Raw genomic sequence first — 22,578 nt, 5'->3', positions numbered from 1 at the left:
TTCATCTACATTGAAAATCTGTTTTGTGTGACCACATTCATTATCTTAGCTAGATCTGGATACTTGCTGCAGCTTCTAAGTCAGCCCTTGCTGCTTCACCTTGCACTTTGATATTACAGAGACAGCTTCTTTTCTTAAATCTCATGAACCGATCTTTGCTAGCTTCCAACTTTTCTTCTGCAGCTTTCTCACCTCTCTCAGCATTCATAGATTTGAAGAGAAATAGGGCCCTGCTCTGGATTAGTCTTTGGCTTAAGGGAATGTTGTAGCTGGTTTGATCTTCTATCCAGACCACTAAAACTTACTCCATATCAGCAATAAGGCTGTTTTGCTTTCTTATCATCCATGTGTTCACTGGCATACCACTTTAAATTTCCTTCAAGAACTTTCCCTTTGCGTTCACAGCATGGCTAACCAGTGTAAGAGGCCTAGTTTTTGGTCTGTCTTGGCTTTCAACAGGCCTTGCTCAGTAAGGTCAATCATTTCTGGCTTTTGAATTATAGGAAGAGACAAGTGACTCTTCCTTTCACTTGAACATTTTGAGGCCATAGTAGGTTTATTAATTGGCCTAATCTCAATATTGTTGTGTCTCAGGGAATAGGGAGGCCCAAGGAGAAGGAGAGAGACAGGGGAATGGCCCCTGGAGGAGTCAGACCACACACATTTATCCATTAAGTTCACTGCTTTTTGTGGGCATGGTTCATGCACCCCAAAACAGTTAAAATCATAACATCAAAGATCACTGATCACAGATCACCATAAAAAATATAACAATAATGAAAACATTTGAACTACTGAGAGAATTACCAAAATTTAACATGGAGACATGAAGTGAACATGTGGGGGACATTGCAGTTTTGAGAAACCTGGGTTGGAACATAGGCCTGAATGACTCAAGACAAGTTGGCTATTTAGACATTCAGGGACACAGAGGGGAACAGGCCAGTATGGTTTCTAAGGACCTGAACTTTGGGTGGAGCCTAGTGGTAATGGGTGGGAGAGGTCAGGATATACAGGGGCCTTCAGGTTGTGCTGAGGGATTCTGGAAGTGAGAAGAACCCAGAAGCTTGGGAGAAGGCCTCCCTCTCTAGCCTTCACCCAGACTATGAAATCTAGAAAAGCCCTGAATATCCCTCCAATGTTGCAGATTTCCTTCCGTCATTGATGAAACCACTGAGCCCAAAAGAAGAAAGGGAACAAATGTTTGTCAGGTGGATGATGGAAAGGAAGTCTGAGACTCTTTAACCAGCATTGCTCACCAGACCCACACAACAATCCAGACAGGCAGGGGTTGGTGTCTGTCTACTTCCATTTATCCAAGGAGGAAACAGACTCAGAGTCAGGACCTGAATTAAAACCAAGTCAGCACTCTCATTCCCTTGCTACACTTGCGGTCTGGGGGTTGGGCCAGGGGGTGGTTGAAATGATAATTTATTCGCAATTGGTGTTCTCCAAGAAATGTAACTTTTAAATGTTTTTAAACTACTGCTTTACTCAAGAAGAAACTCCGTGAAATTACAGGCAATCTCAGGCAAACCTTTTAAGAAATTTTACAGAATTAGCTCTAGTTTTAGAAAAGACTGGCAGCATTTTCCCATAGTAAAATGAATTTTAAAAATTCCTCCCTGGCATGCAGAAGCTCTGGGCAAGTTAATTACACCTGGCGCTCTCCCAGCTTTCCACCTTTACTCGTAAAATACACGGTCGAAGGCGCTAACCCCAAATGTCCCAGTCCCACTATCACGCCTGCGCAGTTCCTAAACTCTTCCCCATCCCTGGCGTATCGAGCCGGAGCAGGCGCAGGCGTAGCCCCACCCCCTTATGCCCCGCTCCCGTCGGGCCCGCCCCTCGGCTTTAGTACCGCCTCTTCCGCGTTCCCGGTAGAGCGATCTGTAGGTGGGGGTGCGCGCGACCGGTGCCGCCGGGAGTCGGCTGAAGTAAAGGAGACGCGGTGAGGTTTCCCTCCGAGCAAAAACGGGGCGGGGGTCTGTGGGTGAGTCAGTGTGTCAAGCAAGGCAGTCAGGGCCTCAGAGCGGCCCGAGGTGACGACCCGCCCCTGCTGCGGAAGGACGCTGAAGCGGACGCTTCTTTAGGGTTCTCCTCAGAGCTCAGTCTGTGATCTGAACCCAGGGCTCCACCTGTGCCTAGGGTCGGGGCTGGAGTTGTGACAGGTGTCCGAGGTCGGAGCTCAGTCGGTGGCCAGTTTGAGGATCAGGCTCCACCAGGCTTATGGCTGGGCTCAACGCTCAGGCAGTCCATCATGAACAGTTTTCCATGTGAGGGATTTATAATTGTGTACTACGTTATTTTAAAGTTAACTGTTTTCATGTTAAAGCTCCTGACATGTGTTGGTCGCTGTACGGTGAGAGATAATCGTGTCAGGTTCAGTCTCTCTCCTTCGGGAGTTTTCTGTGAGACGGTGGTAGCAGATCCGAGGCCAGCACGGTGACAGGAATGAAATGTTTGAAATGCTTGACTTTGGGTCAGGCAACCTTGGGTTTAGATCTCACTTCTGCCACTTCCTAGCTGTGTGTGCTTGGGAGAGTCATTTCCCCTCTCAGAGCTTTTCTGTATAAAAAGGGCATAATTAGGGCCATTGTAAGGGTTGAATAAGATTATATGTGTCACCCAGTATGGCACTGTCACAAAATGGGTGCTGAATACATGGTAACTGTGATATGTAGAAACTAGGTCATTTTGGACTAGAGTACATTAAAGAGGTCCTGGGGGAAGAGTTGAGGTGACCTAGCCTCTGTGGGGTTTATGGGTGGAACTGACCTTGCAGGATGGGAAGAGAACTAATGCTTTTTGACTGTTGACAGTGTGCCAAGTGCCAAGCTGAGCAGTTAGTGTATATTGCTCAAATCCTAAGCCATTAGCCAGGTGCTTTGAGACCTGCTGCCTTAGCTTCAGCCCCTCTAGAGAGGGCTAGGCTGGAAGTGATATAAAGAGGAGATCCAGGGTTGGGTTTTTATAGAGAGCTGAGCCAGCAGGAGGCTTTGGTACCCCTTTCTCCAATTTCTCCCACCTCAGCTCTTACCTTTCTGTGATCCAGAGGTTTAATCAGGTTCTTGACTTTGTTTGGGACACCTGTTACTCTAGTGCTGTAGAAGATTTTGATGGTTAGAGGGCCTGGCAAGTGAGCCCCTCTTAAACTCAGATTACATGAAGCTGAACCATAGCAGAGAGAAGCTATGTAAACAGCTGTTAGGGTTCCAGCACATGCTTAGGAAGTGCACGTGGTCTCCTGTTATGTGGTCCCATAGTGATCTAGTTACATGGTTCCCTTTGCATCCTCTTCATGGGTGCCCATGTGATCTTTCTGAGGTGACATCTTTGCTTAGAAATATTCACAGGCTTCAATGGCTACTATATAGTAGAGTTTAGATTCCTCAGCCTCACAGACAAGTTCCTCCATAAACTGTTCCAACCTCTCCCCTGCCCTGTTACCCTTTGTTCACTCAAACCTGCACCCTGTGCCCCAGTCAAAATTAGTTTTTGTTCCTCAAACATTCCCTGCACGTTTCTTTGTATTCCCTCCTCTTTCTCATCTTTCAAGGCCCATGTCTCATGTGACCTCATCAATGAAGCATCTTTGATTCCCCCATGGATTAGTTGTCCCTTTCCATCTTCTGTAGCAGAAACTGAACCTTGAATATAGCTCTGATCACAGTCTACCTTGAAGTATGTCACCCCATATGTACTCTGATTACACAGGTGGCAAGGAACCATGTTTGTTTCATCCCTCCTCTGCCTGGCACATAGTAGGTCCCTGCAGTGTTTGTGGTTGAGTGAGTCAGTGATGTTTTTTATTTACTCACTTTAGTTCTTGTTTTATAAGCTTCCAGATTCAGAGTGGGCCTTGTGTTTCCCTTCTCTTTGTGTCTAAGGAGAACCTTTGTTTAGATTGGTGGTACCCTAATTACAAACAACAAAGGCAAGAATTCTGCACAAGGTAAGATTCTTCATTGCTGCTATTGTTTTCAGGCTGTTTTGCCTTTGCTTTGAGTTTTGTTGGAAGGGAGGCAGCGCTCTCTGTTCAGGGACCTGCACTAAGTGTGATACAGTTCACGCCAGGGAAAACTCACAGGTGGTTTACTAGTCAGTTATCCTACCCTTGGCCTTGGCTCTGCCTGTTGGAAACCAGCAGCTGCGAATTCACATTTTTCCATGCCGAAACTTCAGCATATGGAGCAGAAGGCTCTTTGTTGATCACAGAAAATTATACATCATTGAAGGTAGAAGGAGCTTGAGAACCACCTCTTTCTACCTCTATAATTTAACAGATGGGGAAAGACCCAGAGAGGGGAAAAGATTTGATCAAGATTACACAAAGAATCAGTCAGTGGTAGAGTACTAGAAGTGAAAAGTCGTGACTGTTTTTTCCAATCTACTTGTTAATATAATATTTAACATTTATTAACATTTACAGTGTGGCAGATAATGTTTTAAGTGCTTTCTATGTAATGTCTCAAAATCTGTTTTTTTTTTAAATTTTATTTTGGTATCATTAATCTACAATTACATGAAGGACATTATGTTTACTAGGCTCCCCCTTCACCAAGTCCCCCCCACATCCCCGTTCACAGTCACTGTCCATCAACATAGTAAGATGTTGTAAAATCACTACTTCTCTGTGTTGCACAGCCCTCCCTGTGCCCCCACACACACTATACATACTAATCGTAATGCCCCCTTTCTTTTTTTCCCACCCTTATCCCTCCCCTCCCACCTCAAAATCTGTTTTATAGACTTAGAAACTGAGGCAGATAGACATCATTCAGATATACTTTCTGATTCCACAACTCTATCTTTCAACATGGTTTTAGCGGCAGTCATCTAACAAGTGGAGTGGAACCATTTTCCAAAGTGCTTGCTCCCATATTACCCTACCTTTGTGAGAGACATACTTGAGAGTATGTTTTCGTGTATACATACATATATATATATAGCAGTAACAATATTATACACAGCAGTAATAGTAGTATATCTCCATTTGAGTTCTTGGACCCGGATCCAATGTGTGTTAAGTATGTGGCAGGGGGTCTTCCCACACATAACACCAAGCAATTTTCGAACAGCAGCAGGGTGCCCAAGAACTCAACTCAATCAATTCCAATGCTATCTGCCCAGAGACAGCACCAGATTCCCCAGGTTAAGGGCTCTGTCCCACAAGACTGCCCTCCACCCCCAACTCCAGATGCCAGTGGCAAGCCCCAGGCCGTTAACCTGTGCTTCTGACCTACTAGCTACAGATTGGGGTTCCCACGACCTCCGCCTTGGGTTCAATTAATTTGCTAGAGCAGCTCACAGAACTCAGGAACTCTGGTGCTTACCAGTTTAATAAAGGATACCGTAAAGGATACAAGTTAACAGCCAGTGAAACATGCAAAGGGCAAGGTTCCAAATAAAGGAACGTCTATCCTGGAGTTTGGGGCCTGGCTCTGTGGCATGTGGAGGTGTTCTCATTCCCCAAGCATAGAAGCTCTTCCCTACTGAGAAGCAGGATCCAACCCAGCAGAGATCAACAATAAGTTCTCGGGTTTGTGTGAGGACTTCATTGCATAGTCATGATTGACAGTTATTCACCATTGGCTGATCCAACCTCCAGCTCCTGCCCTTGGGTGGGGGTCCAAAAAATCTCTCATTAACATGACAAAACACCCGTTTCACCTTTAAGACTGTGGTGTTTTTGGGAACTGTGGTTGAAGATCAGTATACCTGACCAAATATGTATTTCTTATGACTTATGACAAAGATGTATTTCATATAAATGACCAAGTGTGTATTTCTTATGACTCATTATATTGTAGTACTCCAGTGATGTCTCCCTATATCCTGGAGAGAGATCTTGAGAGGAGTCCAGAGTGTGTTTAAAGAATGGATGAAGGAATGAAGCAAGATAACATGAGGATTACTGGATCTCAGTTTAGGAATACTAGTATACTTTAAAAATTGCATGTTTATCAGTCTAGGTTATTTCCATGAAGATTCCCAGTCAAGGATGATAAGATTAAATTCAAGGAACACATGTTGAGCTCTTGCTATGTACAAGACCCTGGACTGAGAAATAGACACAGTGGAAAATAGCACATTTCCTGTCCCTTATAAGTAATTGTCTTCTCAGATCCTTCTCCTTTCAGTGTATCTGGTAAGATAGATAAGTACATAAATAACAAATCAGACTATGGTAAATGTAGTAAAGAATGTAAACAAATGGGTGTTTGGGAAGAGGAGAAATCAATCCCAGCATGACCAAAGTGGGTCTCTAGAAGGATTCTTGAAAGTAGAAAATTTATGCTGGGACTTCGAGGAAGTTCATTCTTATGAGAATCTCCAGCTTGAGCAGTGGTTTAGAGGTGAAAATGAACAGGGGTGTGTTTGTGTGTGTAGAGGAATGGAGTTGGTGAAGAAGGGAAATAAGCTGAAATGGTGGATTTGGGACATTTCTGCCAAAATGTAGAGAGGGAAGTGAGGAGAACATTAGCATTTATCAAGTGTCTGCTCTGCTTTTTGACTTGCAATATGCTAGATGCTTTACATACTATAATTTTTTGAATCTTCACAGTCCTGTAATATGGGGATATTTGTCCCCAATTTAAAGATGAAGAAGCCAAACCTCAGAAAGATTAAAGTGACGTGCCCAAGTTCAGATAGCTAATAAGTGGCGGAGCTCAGTCTAAACCTACTAGGGTTGGAGTCAAAGATACACATTCTTTCCACTATGCCGCAAGGCTCTGAAAGCTATGACTAGGCTTTACTCTGGCTGAGAATGGAGGCTAGTCTAGAGCAAAGAAGATCACAGAAGGGAGACATCAATGTGGAGGTGGTTGAAATAGTCCAGTTCAGGCCTAAAATGTGAACCACTGACCTAATATGTAAGCTGCCTGGTCTGGGTCTGCTTGATTTGTTTAATATGTGAGCATTTTGGCAGCTCTGGCAGTACCATAAATCAGTCAGTGCCTTGCCATCCTAGAATTGGATTAAGGAGGCCGCAGGCACCCTTGTATTTCACATGTAGGTTCTAATGTGATACAAGCAGTTGATTACAAAATTGTCTGGGGAGGGAACTCTTTTGGCACATACTGTTCCTTCATTTTCTCACAATTCAGTAAGAATCTGTAATGGAGGAAAGAGGTCTACAGTGGGAGTCAAGAGGCTGGCATTCAAGTCCTGTTTCTGCTCATTATCATCTGCGAGTCCTTGATCTCAGCTGCTGTCTCTGTAATATGAGGAGTACTTTGGTTCACTTCTGAGATCTTTTCTCTTGCTCGTCGCATGTGTTGCTTTGTTCTTCCTGGCTTGGGGCAGTATAAGAAGTGGCTGAGACCATGAACTGGATTTAGAGGAAAGAGGGTTTAAATTCCAGCTTCTCATCCTTCTTATAGGGAGATAGTAGCTAGGTGTATAGACTCCAGAGTTAGACTGTCTAGGTTTGAGTCTTGGCTCCATTACCTGCTAGCTGTGTGACTTGGGCAAGTTATTTAACCTTTCTGAGTCTGTTTCTTCATCTGTAAAGTCAGGGTCCAAATAATACCAACCTTATGGGGTTATGAGGATAACTTATATTAAACAGTTAGCATAGTGCCTGGCACATAGTAGGGCTCAATAGATGTTAAGTTTAATAGTAATACATAAACAATTATTATTAATGTCCAGCTAGGCATTGTTTTTATAGCAAGTATATTTATTAGGGCCATTTTCCCTATTGTCTTACTCTGACATTGTTGTCTTCTCTTTCCTTCCATTGCCCCATCAGGAAACTTTGAAATACTAGATTGCTCCATTACAGGACTGCAAAGCATAAACATGACACAGTGCCTGTTAAAACTTAGTGGCTCATTAGAAAATCTTACCTGACTTGTGTTTTCACACACCTCTCCACAGTAAACAGGAACAGAGCAGCATATTTATTCTCTTTTGCACAGCCTTCAACAAAAGTGCTAAGCAAGAGCCCTCCAATTCACTTGCCAAAATGTACAATAACAGTATCCCTGGAAAAGTGGCACCTAATTTGGTTCTTCTTTCTCTCCAGCTTAAACCTCTGTGGCCTTAAGCCATTTCTTCTTGTCCCACTTTCCATGAATATGGAAAAGTTCCTTCTGATCATAAAGGAAGGATGAAATCAAGATTTTCTCATGAGAACTTTTTGTGTGTATAAAGCCAGAATCCAGTTAGGCTTCATCTTCTCTTCTCCAGGCTGAACAGCTTTGGTTTCTTTTACCTCACTCTTAAAACCTATTTTCTGTTGCTTGGATCACACTGGTCATCCTTCTTTCTTTTGAGGTTTTCTACTTCTTGGCAGTGACCCAAACTTGTGCTTAGTCTGCTAATAAGAGCCCAACTAAAACAGTTTAAGGAGGGAATAACTTCAGGTGTTCCCATTCATTCATTAACACTTATTGAGTGTTTGCCCTGAGCTAGGGCCTATGCTAGTGTAGGGTCTATGAATCAGACATAGTCCCTGTCCTGTCCCTGGCTCACAGTCTTGGGGGAGATGTAAATAAAATGTTGCAGGTGCTGTGATTTAATTATGCAGAAGTGTGGGAAGCTGTAAATTGCTTAGGGAAACTAGGTAGTAGGTAGAAACAGATAATCCATTTTGCATGGACTGTAGGTCAAGACTTTTATAGAAGAGTAGTAAGATATAATGCAGGAAAAGGTGGTCTGGGGAAAGATTGCGGCATCCTTGAGTGACAGCACAGAAGGTTGGTTATTCCAGTGGCAGTGGACACCCATTAGAGGTAATGGAGTAAGGAAGTGACAGGCTCACATCTGGCTTTATGGACCAAGGACAGAGATACCACAAGCCTTAGTCTGATCTGTCCCTGACTGATATTTTCTGCCTTGAAAGTAATATGGTGAATCCCTTGTTTGTATACTCATCTTTTTGGCTCTAAAATTTCTATAGAAAGACTAGTTTTGGGTCTCATTGAACAATTTCATTCCCTATACAGCAGAAAATTCATGAAGAATAGGGAGAGAATTGGATATCTAGCCTATATAAGACCCAGTGGCAGGCAAATCTGTGTAGGTTTGATCTGGCCACATTTACCCTATCCCAGTCTTAGAGGTAGAGGTGCAGGAATGAAGAGAGGACTCCAGGGGTCATTTGGGTATTTGGTAAAGAATGCTAAGAAGATTCAGGTAGTATGAGAGTCAGAAGTTCTTTCAGAAGAGGAAAAGAGGCCCAGAGGAATTTGGAATGGTGCCAGAAGGAAATCAGGGCCAACCAGGCCCTTAGAATCCTGGGTCATGTACCCGCAAACCTCCACAAGTTCTCTCTGCCTTTGTACTTTGCTATCAGTTTATTCCCTCCTGCTGCCCCATTGTGATTTACAGAGGGCCATAGCTGATCTGTGGAAGCCATAGCCCAAGCTAGGATAGTAATTACTGTTTTTTGAGTGCATACTATATATCAGGCATTTGATATTTGATATTCATTAGCTCATTTAATACACAAGAATCTTATGATGTAGGTGTTATTTTCCCTGTTTTATAGGTAATGACAATGAAGCACAGAGAGATTAAAATTATATTCAAGGCAACCTTATTAATGGATGGTAAGGCCAGAATCTGAATCTAGGACTAATGCTCAAAAGCCCATGCACTTTTTACCTCTCCAACTCTATAAAGTAGAATAGTTCCAAGCAGCAGAATAACACAAAGCCCATAAAGGAATTCTGAAGGTTGTTTTTACTATAAGCCTATCATAGGTAGAAATGAACAGAGGTGTGGGTATGTGTGTATGTGTTGGGGAGAGGAATGGAGTTGGTAAGGAGGACAAATAAGGAAATAAGCTGGATTGGCAGACAGACTATGGCCTACAAGCCATATCTAGCTCACCACCTGTTTCTGTATGGACTGTAAGCTAAGAATATTTTCCACATTTTTAAATGGTTGGGGAAAAAAACTCAAGAGAAGATTAATATTTTGTGACATGAAAGTTATATGAAATTCAAATTTCAGCAACCATAAATAAGCTTGAAAACTTATTTCAATAGTTTTATTGAAGTATAGCCACAGCCATTCATTTACATATTGTCTGTCTATGGCTGCTTTCACTCTACAAAGGCAAAGTTGAGTAATGTGACAGAGACCAGGTGACACAGAAAGCCTAAAATATTTACTATATGGCCCTTTACAGAAAAATTTGCCACCCCCCTGCTATAGGCAACAAGAACAGATCAAGGGATTTAAAGCTATGGCAAGACAGAAGGTCTAAGCTGTTCAAGGTTGTGCCTGGAAGTGTTGTGGCCATAAGGAGAGAGGGTGTAACCTGAACTCCTTTGGGTCCTGGAAATAGTTTCACTGGGCCACAGACATTTGTTTGGGAATAAAAAGCACAATAGGAAGGATTATTATATGTGCTAACATTCTCTGTTGGACAATAAAGAAATATTTTATGGATGAAGTAATTCAATCTGATATTTACTGGAGCCCTTTTTGAACCAGATACTATGGCACATGCTGGAAATATGAAAATGAAAAAGATTTTGTCCCTGCCTTTGAGGAGCTTATGGCCTAGCAGGAGAGCCACATATGCATGTGTATTGCCAGCTCTATATATTATAATAGTACACTGTGGGCTCCATTAAATGCTGGATGAAGTAGAAAACAGATGGACTGCCTCTATAATTTGTGCTAGTACTTTCAGTTATTTGTGATGAGCCTTAAAGGATGAGTAGGAATTCTTCTTCAAGGAGCTGCATACCAGGCTGGGGGAAAGCCTGACAGTGTGAGTATTTGCAGCTTATAAGGTTGGAGGAGAAAGAGACATTAGAAGTGATATAAAGGTTCTGTGGCTCGGTGACTGCAGGATGATATAATCTGATAGAGAAGAAGGGAAATGAGGAAGGACATGGTGGATGGAGGTTGAAGACAAGTCCGGTTAGGGATTTGAGGTAATGGTGAAACATACCTGGTATCCAGTTAGAAAACCATTTTAGAAATTTGGGCGTGAGGACCCAGAAATTCAGATTTAAACTGCATTTTCAGAACTTCTCCACTGGGAAAATAGGAAGTACATATTAATCTCATAAAGAAATTGACAAATCAACTTTGGCGCATAATAGCTAGAGCCACAAAATTAAAAACAGCAGTAGACATACAGAAAATGAAGACATCAGATGGGAAGCAAGCAATAATTAATCACTTGCTCCCATCCATGCCACCTGCTGCTCTCAGCATCTACTTTATCTTCTGACTCTGTTACCTCCTGCCTGGAGACTTGGACCTGGCCACTAGGAGATGGAGCCAGAGCTCATTCATCTCTAAAGGAGTGGAAAACAGAAAAGCTTTCACCTCCCACTTGAGATTCCTCAGTGAACAGAGTGTCCATATCTGTTATCCAGGTCTAGTTATGTCTTTTTGGGTCTGGAATCCCACAATAAAAACAGAATCTGAAAACTTTTACTCAGCCCCTTGTTAAATCTACAGATGTTTATTGTCAGCATTTTTCAAGTCCTCAAATGTCTAATTTTAAAGACTGGGGAGCATCTGCGATTGCCTTGTGTTTACATGCTGGTGTAACATAGAGGTTTGGGGAATACTTAGGTTAATCTTTATCTTCTCTGGTCTTTTTAAAGAAGTCAGCATTTTTAATATCTATTTCTGCTTTTGAAGATTTTCATACTAGATATGATGAAGCAGAGGCCAGTGGAGGACTGAAGGATGTCTGCTCCGTACAGAGGCCATTGAGACATTTCCTGTTGCTAAAAGAGAACAACCTTCTGACAGGAGCACTATTTCATTATTTCATTTCAAGTTTACAGAGGATTCACTTCTCAAAAATTGGGCAAACCTATAGGTAAATTTGGATATACATTTTACTTAACCTTTTAGATTGTTTCCAGGTGAAATTATCTGATTATTTGCAGGGAATAGGGGGGTTCAGACATTTGGGCATTCAGTTGGGCAGCTAGGATTAACTGGCTTGCCTTGCATGCCTAAGACAGTTACTCAGTAGGGAGGAACATATTTCTACCAGAATAAAATGGCAGAGAAGGTCATAAGGAAAACCACGCAGGAAGTAAAACATATTTACTTACTTCTAATTATAAAACAACCATATTATAACAAAGTCAAATACAACAAAGGTATGAAAAGTAAAATTCTATACCCACCTAATTTCATTCTTCCAAAGTAACCATTGAATATTGGCTTGAGATATATCTTTTCAGGTTTTGTTTTTAACTTACATGTGACATATATGACATTTTGAAGTCTATGCCCAAGGTTTCATTGTGCCTGGCCCTTTATAAATAATGCCTCATTTGCAGATTGAGTCAGGTGAGGGCTGGGTGAGAGTGAGCTTAGCCTGACCTGTGAGTTCTCATACTCCTTTGCTGCTATATGTCATCCTTCTTCCTTTGAAGCTTCCCAGTAGCTCACTGTCTCACCCCGTGCCCCATCCACAACCAGCTCCCCTTCCTGAGCCCTCCCCTTCTTCCATGGTACTACTGCTCTGTGGTTACCTGACTTTGATTAACAAACATAGATTTATAAGCAGGTCCTCCTCTGTGCCTGGTTCCGTACCAGGCAATGGAGATGGACCATTAGTCCCCATCCCTTCCTTCAAGGTGGGTAGAAGTTTTTGACTCCACCATCTCCGTCGCTTGGCAGGTCTAGGACCAGTACTGTCTCTGTGGCTTCATTCCCTCCTCTCTTTCTCTTTCTTTCTATCCCTGCCTCTAGTTACAGGCCTCCCTTGCCTCTTCCCAGTTGTTGCAGCCTCAGCCTCACTCCACCCTCCAGTCCCTCTCCATCCCAGTCAGTTTCGTGGCCCTGAAGCACACTGCAGTCATATGCAGCCCCTCCCCATTTCTTGGAACAGTAGTTCACAGGTGTGCTCTGCAGAAACCCTTTCGGGGTATGTACAAGGTCAAAACTATTTTCCTAATAGTACCAACATGTTATTTGTTGTTGCAAAGCAACAGTGGGTAAAACTGTTGGTGCCTTAGCATGAATCAAGGCAGTGGCACTGAATTGTACTAGCAGCCATTGTATCCTTCATCTTCACTGCTACGCATTCACAGGTTTTTTAAAATGCCATTTTCACTTACAAATGTCCTTGATGAAAAAAAAAAGAATTTCTTTGATGAAGCAGCAAAAATTATTAATTTTACTGATTCTCAACCCCTGAGTACACATCTTCTTAATATTCTGGGTGACAGAATGGAAACGTTCATAAAGCACTTCTGCTGCATACCAAAGGGCAATGTCTGTGTCTCGAGGAAGAGCACTTGTGGGATTGTTGGAATTGCAAGCTGAGCTAGCCACTATTTTAATTTCACTTGATAGAATGACTGATGGTTGGTGAGGCTGCAAAGAAGATAGGGACCAGGTGTTGGAGGGCCTTGTAGGCTGTATTAATAAGCATGAGTGATCTGACTTCAACCTGCCTATTTCAGTTTTTTATACTTTCCTGCTTACACAAATCCAATCCTTTCCTCCTGCTTGCTATTTCTTAAGCACACACTTCCTTTACCCCTCCACCCTTCCTCTTGTCTTTCCTTCCACCAGGAGATACAATGACAGCTCCTAGGCTGCTTGTGATCCCAGAATCAGAAGAGAGGAAGAAGATGGGCCTTTTGCCTCTGGGAGTCTTACTGTCCCAGCCCGGTTTGAAGCCTGTTGTGAATCACCACCCTGCTGGTAGCCTACTTGCTTTCACCGCAGCTGAGTGAGACATTGCTGAGCAGGTCTGCACACTGCTGGCCAGCCTTACTACACGCAGGACTCTTGGGGAAAGCCTGTGAAATATTTTAGCCCCTTGGAATCGCCTTCACAGACAGACTGTTCTTTGATGGAGCTGATTTCACAGGTGGCTCCTTTCATCCATCGTGCATTAAATTTGACTGGCTTCTGTTTGAGCGTACCCTTTCCTTGACCTTGTCCCGTACCTAATAATGATACCATTAGAAACCAAATCAACCAGCTGCTAGAATATGGTTGGACTGGTTTAGATATATCCTGCATATTATGCCAGAACACAAAATACCATGCTACCTCAGAGCAGGAAGAAACTTCTGATAAATCAGATTTTAGATTAATATAATAATGATAATGTAGTAATAATGCCCTTGTAATTATGTAAGCCAGAGAAGCACTGCCTAACCTTTTTGACATCGTAGCACATACAGAAAATGATACTGTTCAGCCTGATGAGAGGATCAATATTTCATTCACAGCACATTAGTAGGGAAGCTCTGTGCTACGTTTCTAAATAAGAGCAGTTCTTATTAGTGCCTAGTTAACTCTGATTGGCTCCCCCCTTCTGCCTTTGATCATTAATGTTTAATATTAAGAATATTAATAGATTCAGTAATATTACATATAATATTATTAATAGTGTAATACTTAAAAGCTTGAATCCCAATCGAGACTGTCTATATTTAAATCCCAGCTCTGCCACTTCCTATCTGGGTGACCATGAGCAAATTACTTAGTCTCTTTGTACCTGAGTCTCTTCATCTGTAAAATGTGGATAATAATTATACGTAACCTCACAGAGTCGTGAAGATTAAGTAAGTCAGCATGGGTAAAATGTGGTATTTGTAAAGTGCTTAGAACATCTCCTGCACATGGTAAGTGGCACGTGAGTGCATGTGCTATACTAGCAGCAGCAATGGGTACTAACCGCTGTCACTACTGCTTCAGAGTAGTGATGTTCTGGGCTCAGTCTCCCCAGGCCCTCCTCATTGCTGCCTCCTCTGCCTCACATTCCTTAGGCTTGGCTCTCCAATAAGAGTGTCCTTCTCCCTTTCTTTCATTTCCTCAGTTCTCCATTTGTTTGGGGGCCCTCCACCACCTGAGGACTAGGAGGACAGCTAAATTAATAACTATGCTCATCAGCTTGCTCCTACCACTATTCCTTCTCTAGAAAGCTCTTGTGATAGGGAAATAACTCTTACAGGTTGAACAGGAGCGAATCATCGACCTTGAAAAGAATTCCAGGGGGGTTGGGAGAGGAATGTGAACTAAGTTTGCCTGGCTGAGTTAGCCAGCAAGGTCTTGTTCTTAGGGGGAGAATGATATTCTTTGATCAGATACCAGTTGTAGGAGCTGGTTATTTTCTCTGTAGGCTCTACCACAGCATGGAGAACAGATCTGGTGACTTTGGGGGCAGTGTAGCTCATAAGACTATGAAGAAATGAGAGTTTTTTCAGAAGGCAGGCCTTGGGGTCACCTACAGGGAGAACTGTGGATTGGTGTTTGCATGTCAGGAATATCTGTTGTTGAGAGACTCCTCAGCCCCTCCTCATCTGCTGTGTGAGGTAACCGGCCATACTGCCTCTCCTTCAGACTTGGCATATGCTCTTCCTCTATCTCTCTCCCTAGCCCCCACCCTAGCCAATTCCCACTCATTCTTCAGGTATCAGCTTAGCTGTCCCTTCCTCTAGTTACCAAACTGTGGGCCTGTCTTCTGCTCCACAGCACCTGGAACTTCCCTATCACAGCACTTGTCCCACTGTATTTAAATTGTTTTACATGTCAGTGGATTTAAATTCCTTAAGGGCAGAGACTCTGTCTTCTCTTATATTCTCACTGTCTAGCATTGGACAGTCAGGAGGTGCCCAATAAATACAGTATTTGTTGAATGAATAAGCAGTCCTTTCACATCTAGTTTCTTATTTGACCCTCACAACAGCCTAGTGATGTAGACAGCTCAGGCCTTACTCTGACCTCATGTTGTGTATGAAGAAACCCATACTTACAGAGAAGCTAAGCCCCTTGCCACAGTGAGATCCTGATGGAGATCCAAGATTTAAACTGGTGTTTCTCAGGCATGAATGTTCAATACATTGTTTTGTTTTGTTTTGTTTTTACAAACTTTTTCCTTTTAAAAAATAGCATTAAGATAAACATTAAAATAGTATTTGTTGTTTTTCAAGATTACAAAAATAATATCTTCAAGGCACCAATATTCCTGAAATGCTTTTTCCTTACTGAATTTTGAATTTCAATACAGAGAAATCTAGATAAAATGTTAAATGCTGTATAATCAGATTCTAAATTCCAATGTGTATTGCAAAAAAATTATTGTGTATTTTTCTTGAAAAGTAAAACTTGACTAAAAATAATAGCATAAAAAAGTAATAATTTCATTGTATACAGTTTAGAGAATACTGAAAACTGTAAAGAAGAAAATAAAAATCACCCCATCACACAGAGAAAACTACTATGAATTAGAAATGGCCTGAACTTAAAAGGGCAACATTGAGTTTGAATCCTAGTCTAACCACCAACTAGATGTTTGGCATTTGGCAGATTAACTTTGAGCCTATTTCGTCAACTGATATATGATGAAATACTTACTTTGGGGATTATTGTAAGAATTATAGATAACGTACATAAAATACCTAGCACAGTGCCTGACACATAGTTGGCCCTCTTCCAAATTGTAGCAATATTAGCCTTTTTGTGTATTTCTGTCTAGTGTTTCTACTCTGTTGTGTGTGCATACCTACCTGTATATATATATATATATATATATGCTTTCTGATATATGTTATATTAAGTTGTCATTGATAGGGTTGCTGGAAAGGGCAGGTATGATTTTTAATCCTATTCTGTAGATGAGGAAACTAAGACTCTAAGAGGCAAAATAACTTCGCCTTGGTGCTGTGTCTCATAATACCTGAACAAGGACTTGCACATGGGTCTCCTAATACCAAGCCCATGTGCCTTCCCTGTCAACAGCACACTTCTTCTCCAGCTCCACCTCCACCAATACACAATGGTAGACCACAGATCCCTGCTCAAGAGGAAGGCAGGGGCTGGAGGCAGTAGAAGTGCAGGGAGCCTCCATACCAGCTGATGTCTGTCTGAAAACTTAAAAGAAGTGCTTATTTCCTCTGAGGTGACAGACATATTGCCCCATCCCTTAGCAAGGACTAGGCTTCTGGCTAGAAAGTTAAGAACTTTGGGGTCAGAGGGTTTTTTTTTAGAGGGAGTTTGTCAGGGAACTCAGAACTGAATAGCCTTACTCCATGTTGTATGCAAGGGAAAGGTGTACCCACATTTCTTTCAGTGTGTGCATTTGGTACTTAAAGGGCCTGGATGCCATGCATTGCACTAAAGCTAAGTATGAGCATCATTTCATATCATTTTCATCTCAGTGCACATTTTCTGATGGCTGGTGTCTAACAATGTGCCACTACCTATAGGAGATACAGAGATGAACATGTGACAGTCCTGGCCTTTAGAAAGAGCTCAAGGCCAAATAAATCAGTGCTTTTATAGAAAGAGCTTCCAGCAGGGTGTTTAGAAACAGACTATGGAACACTGGATATTAGTTCTGTGCAATACCATCTATTTGCATAGTACCTACCTGATCTACAGTGTTGGCATAAAGCTTAACTCATTCAAAGGCAAGGAGACTTATAAGCTAGATTTTGATGGCTTAGAAGAATTCTTAGGCCAAGGGAAGGAGGTGAGCCAAGGACCACCATGATTGTGGAGCCTTGATCCCTGAGGAAGCTTTTATCAATGATTGCAGGCATGATAAATTAAGGTCCCACAGACCCTGCTAGTGGACTGTGATAACATATACAGACAGGCTCCACATAGGGAACTAGCAAGCCTTGGTAAGATTATGACACTTTTCCTCACCCCTTACCCTTTAACAAGCAGGTTAAATGTGTTTCTTTCACTTCACTGTCTTCCTACATTTTTTTTCCTTCCTAGTTTCAAAAACAACTCTCCTTCAGCAAGTTGTTTCCAGGAAAGTCTTAACCATTTGTCCCTTCTGGCATACCCTCTTCCACTGAAATCCATGCAGAGTAGTCGAGGTACTCTATCTTTTTGTGTGTGAAGCCATAAAATGTAATATTGAATATGTGGCATGCTTCTTCCACAAGAGGCTCCCTCAGCCCTGCTGAGGTAAAAACCGAGTATAAATTGCCACTAACAGAGTTTTCCAACTAGAGCCATAAGTACATCTGAGCATCCCCTATACATTATGGTGCCACCAGCTCTCTTGCTGCTCCTCTGCACTGCCTGCCTTTTGGCTGTTTTGCTTATCCTTAGGCCCACCATCAGAGTGTGGGCAGGAGAAGAAGAAAGGGAAATGAACCCCAAATTAGTCCGCTGTGCACTTAGCTCACAGCACTGATGATAAAATAGACAGGGATGAGGGTTGACACTGGGCGACACACAGGGCAGGCCAAGAGGATCAGTCATATCTTTCTCAGCCCATTGTCCAAAGACCGGTGCCCCTTCCCTGAGCTCCTGAAAATGAGTGGCCCTGTGTTTTCTTTCTGTAGAATTTCTCACAATATTGGGTAGCTTTTTTCCTTCTAATTTACCATGGTAAGGATGATATTTGGGTGCTGATATTTAACTTTAATTCTTTGAATTCATAGCACGTTGCAGTCCCCAGATATATCTTGTGCTTGAAGCTATGGGCCAGAGTAATATATTGTGATCCTCAGTGGATTCCTTTTATCCATGTGTTTATCTGTACTCTAAAGTTTAATTGAAAATCTGCTGTCATCAGATCCAAAAATGGAAGGCAGAATGCACCTAAATTGAGCTGTCAGACACTTGGCTGCCTAACTATGCTTTCTGGATTGTGGTGTTGAGAAGCGCTGTCATTCTGTATGCTTTCTCCTAATGGCTGTTGTGTACTTGCTTCTGAGAACAGTGTAAAGACACGCATCGGCTCTAATCAATCTTCCTGAGCAGACTTGCCATTTCTCTGATCGTGTTCAGCTGGGGTCCTCTGAGAAGAGAGTGGGCCTTTCCCCTCAATGGGCAAAGAGCCAGCTTCCATTTCAAAATCTTTCAGAAAAAAAAAAAGAATCCAACAACCCAGAGCCTGTGTTTATTGAAGATTGGTCTAAAAGTCTCTCATATTGTATGCCCCATCAGCACTGAAGTGCCTCTCTTTTAGAAGGATGTAAAGGTTTAATCACCCTGATGGGGATTTAGACCCAGAGACTTCAGAGAAATCTTATTATTTCTAACTGCAGGCAAAGAGTATTAGGGCTCCACTCTGGATCAGGGGCATGACATGTTCTATAAGTAATTTATCTTTAACAGGGGAAGGGCCTTACTAGACTGTCTTAGAAACAGTACTGTGATTGGGCACTAGTTCATTATTCCTCCTTTTCTCTTCCCCTCCTCAGTCTTCTGCTTATTCTTTCTGTCCCTACCTGTTCCTATCCAATCTGTCCGCCTCACAAATTCTCCCTTTAATATGGGAAGCCAGGTGCTTGCCAGTGAGAGTAATGTTTTTGCAATCAGTGACCTCATTCCAGCAGCCTGATGTAGAGCTGTCAGCTGCAGATTTCTGAACGGACCCTACCTGCAGCCTCTCAAATAACTAGCTGAGATGAGGAGAGTTTGCTCTAGGCTCCACATGCACTCAAGTCTGTGCTCTTGGACATGAAGTAATTTAGGGCATCCTCAAACACATCCCCTGCCCTATTGTACCTCCATAGAGGCAATATTCACAGAAGGCCTTTTGAATCCCTACACAGAGCCACAGGGATGATATTGAGCATATGGTTTCATTTGCATGGACCCTTCCCAGTCCCTGGGTCCTGCCTTCCTGGTGCTGAGGCTGGAGAATGTCACAGGTGGAATTCTGCTTATGGATTCATTGTTCTGCTTGGGGACTATAGTATGGTGGCAGATGAAAATCCATGTTCTAATGAGCTTGGTTAAAGCAGTCTTCTGCTCTCCTCTTTTAATCTGGCATATCTGAGTTCCTTTCCACAGTTAATGATTCCTGTAATGGTTTTGCCTCCTGGGTCAAAACAAATCAATAATCCTCACAGATATTTAAAAACCATCAGTGTAAAGCTCCTGAGTAACCCTTGCCCCTTGTCTTTCTTCTGGGTGAACTTACAGCTTGATCAGTACAGTGATATGTCCCTTACATCTCCTCTTCTCTCCCAGAGATGGGCAGCAGTGAACCCCTTCCCATCGAAGAAAGTGACAAGAGGAAAAAGAAGAAACGGAAGGCCCGGGCCACTGACTCCTTACCAGGAAAGTTTGAAGGTTGGTCACTCAACTCTCTTAGATCTGGGCCTGTGGCTCCCCAAGCATGGGAAGAGCATCCTGGTAGCCCATGGTCTAGATCCTGGGCTGCATCATCTTAGAGCCAGCTCCTGGCTACCTGTGTGTAGGGATCAAAGATACGGGTGAGAGCTTACACAAAGGAGTAACAGAGAAAGAGAGGGCAGGGATGGGGAAAGACCCTGGATGATGCACAGGCCTCCTCTCAATGGTCTGAGTACTTCATAGGGACAGAAAGATCAATCTATTGGAACTGTACATGGAATGAGATTGCCTGGTGTGTTTCAGCCCCTTTTCAAATTTGATCTTTCCCTCACCTGTTCCTGGAGGAGCCACTGAGAGGCAGAACAATCATGTGTGAGGGAGAAAGAACACCAAGGGCCATGGCTGCAAAGAAACTTAAATCAGCAGAGATTTTGGCCCCTAGAGATTGAAGCTACTTGTGCTGTCTGAGTTGGACTCCATTTAAGGTACATGTTGTGTTCAGAGGACATGATGTTGGGTCATCAGGCATTGTGAACACTGGGTGAGGCATCAGGCTCGGTCCAGGTCCTGTCGTTGCCAGGCATGTGTTGGGATGAAGTCGGTCCCTGGACACTTTGGCAAAGGACTGGAAGGATCAGTAGTTACTCCTAGGAGTGACATGCCCCCTTAATCTATTTCCTTTCTTTCATTGTGAGACCTGAAATTAGCTTCCCCTTGTGGTCCCTCTTTCCAACATGCAGATACACTAGTTAATTGATTGCTCTGATTGTTCTGTGAGTGGTTCTAATAACAACCCTTTTATGAATCAGGAATATTGGACCTCTGTCCACCAGCCGATCCTGACACATGTAAGAGGCTAATACCAAAGTATGTATATGATAGGAGCATACTTACAAGCAACTGTATGTATTCTTATAAGTAGCCCCAAGACCAAACTGATGGAACCAAGAGAATAGTGTAGGGTTTTGTCTGTGCATTTGTCTTTAACTCAAACAGTAAATGTGTTTGTGGGGTGGTGGAGGAAGGTGGGGAAGAGATAGACAAAAGTCCCAAGGTTTTTAGAATAGTTTCCAAATCAACAGGTGTTTCTCTTTCAATGAACATGAGAGTATTTCCTGTTATTCAAAGATGGCTTATGCAATCATAAGGCTTCTCATGCTAAGAGTGATAAACTCTCATTTCATGGTTAAAATATATTCTGGTCAGTCTGTGGGTTTAAATGCTCCTTTGTCTCAAGAGGAGCATGTGAAGAACAGATGCCAAGGGAGGAGGAGGTCAGCTTGGCAGAGCCACGATAGAGCTGTGGCTTCCTTTGGAAGAGGCTCCAGTTGTGCTATTTTGTGAGCTTGTGCTATTTGTGAGCTTGGGTAGGTCACCTAAATGTTCTTTCAACCCAGGCCTGTTACTGTTAGAACAGCTCTGACTCAGCACTCTAAAAACCTCGAGGCATCTGTTTGCATTCTACTTCTGCTTCCTGTGGGTGACTTCTGGAAACTTCTCAAAAACCTCCAATGACTTCCATTGTATGCAGTATAAACTTAAACAGTGCTTTACTGCCCTTTGTATCACCATTGCCCAGCACAGAGCTGAATACACAGTATGTGCTCAAAAAATGAGTAAGTTAATGATGTTCATTCAAGTCACACCCCTTCCTTAAGGACCCCCCAGATTCCCTGAACAGATCTAACCTTTCCCTTTCACTGCCCTTTTTTACTGTGTCTTGTCCCTCTGTGACAGTCCCTACCACTGCCTGGTTTATTCTGGGGTCACTTGCATATATATCTCTTTTCCCCACTGGACTGTGACCCTCAAAGGGCACGGATTATATTTCATTCCTCACTCAGTCTCTATTCTGAGTCTAACATGCTCTCTGGGACAGTAGTTGGTACTCAAGAAGCGTGTGCCAAATTGAAACCCATACACTGACCTCATCTCTAAAATGAAGAACTGGATGCTTTCGATGTGCTTTGGTTGTTGAGAAACTGAATCCTGAGATGGCTGGCATTGCTAATGGTCCTCCTCATCACTGAGTGCTACAGAGGCATCATGTGCCTGTGTTGTCAGACTAGGGAAGCTGAGTGACAGAAGCTCTTCTTGCCATCTTAGCTTGTGAAATGGCAACTCACCTTGTTATTCCTCTCATCCATTTCACTCCTAGATATGTACAAGCTGACCTCTGAATTGCTTGGAGAGGGAGCCTATGCCAAAGTTCAAGGTGCTGTGAGCCTGCAGAATGGCAAAGAGTATGCTGTCAAAGTGAGTGTCTCATCTGGATGCCAGGCTTTACTTTGCAACTTGTCCTAGCTTGTCCTAGACCAAATAAATTTTATATTCTGCAATGTGATGGCTCAACTAGCATGGGGACTCTGAAGCTGTATGTACTGGATTCAAATCTTGGTTTCCCTACTTGCTTGCCACATAACATTGGCAAATTACTTAACCTGTCTTCCAGTTTCTTCATCTGTAAAATAGGTATAACGATAGACCCTATATAATATTGTGAGGAGTAAGTAAGTTAGTATGTATAAAGTGGCTTGAACAATGCCTGGCTCATAGTAAGCTGCT

At 42.7% G+C, this 22,578-nt stretch overlaps 1 protein-coding gene across 16 annotated transcripts in view; it reads left to right on the top strand.

Annotated features, from left to right (window-relative positions):
• The window catches only part of LOC118916340 (MOB kinase activator 3C), a 52,470-nt gene that overhangs the window by 10,480 nt on the left and 19,412 nt on the right, over positions 1-22,578 (top strand). For 3 of the 16 annotated variants that reach the window (XM_057500177.1, XM_036893310.2, XM_057500176.1), the window contains 2 exons: positions 19,909-20,010; positions 22,172-22,269. In XM_057500177.1, coding sequence (XP_057356160.1) covers positions 19,909-20,010; positions 22,172-22,269 — 200 coding nt within the window. Of the gene's footprint in view, positions 1-1,809; positions 1,994-2,335; positions 2,383-3,841; positions 3,956-11,625; positions 11,810-17,691; positions 17,796-19,908; positions 20,011-22,171; positions 22,270-22,578 lie in introns of those variants that run through there. The other 13 variants (XM_036893294.2, XM_057500179.1, XM_036893296.2 and 10 more) reach the window with 12 other exon arrangements.

This window comes from Manis pentadactyla, chromosome 4, assembly GCF_030020395.1.
Source record: "Manis pentadactyla isolate mManPen7 chromosome 4, mManPen7.hap1, whole genome shotgun sequence".
NCBI classification, from domain to species: Eukaryota; Metazoa; Chordata; class Mammalia; order Pholidota; family Manidae; genus Manis; species Manis pentadactyla.
Note: the sequence above shows the minus strand (reverse complement) of the source record. Positions and strands in the feature narration are given on the sequence as shown.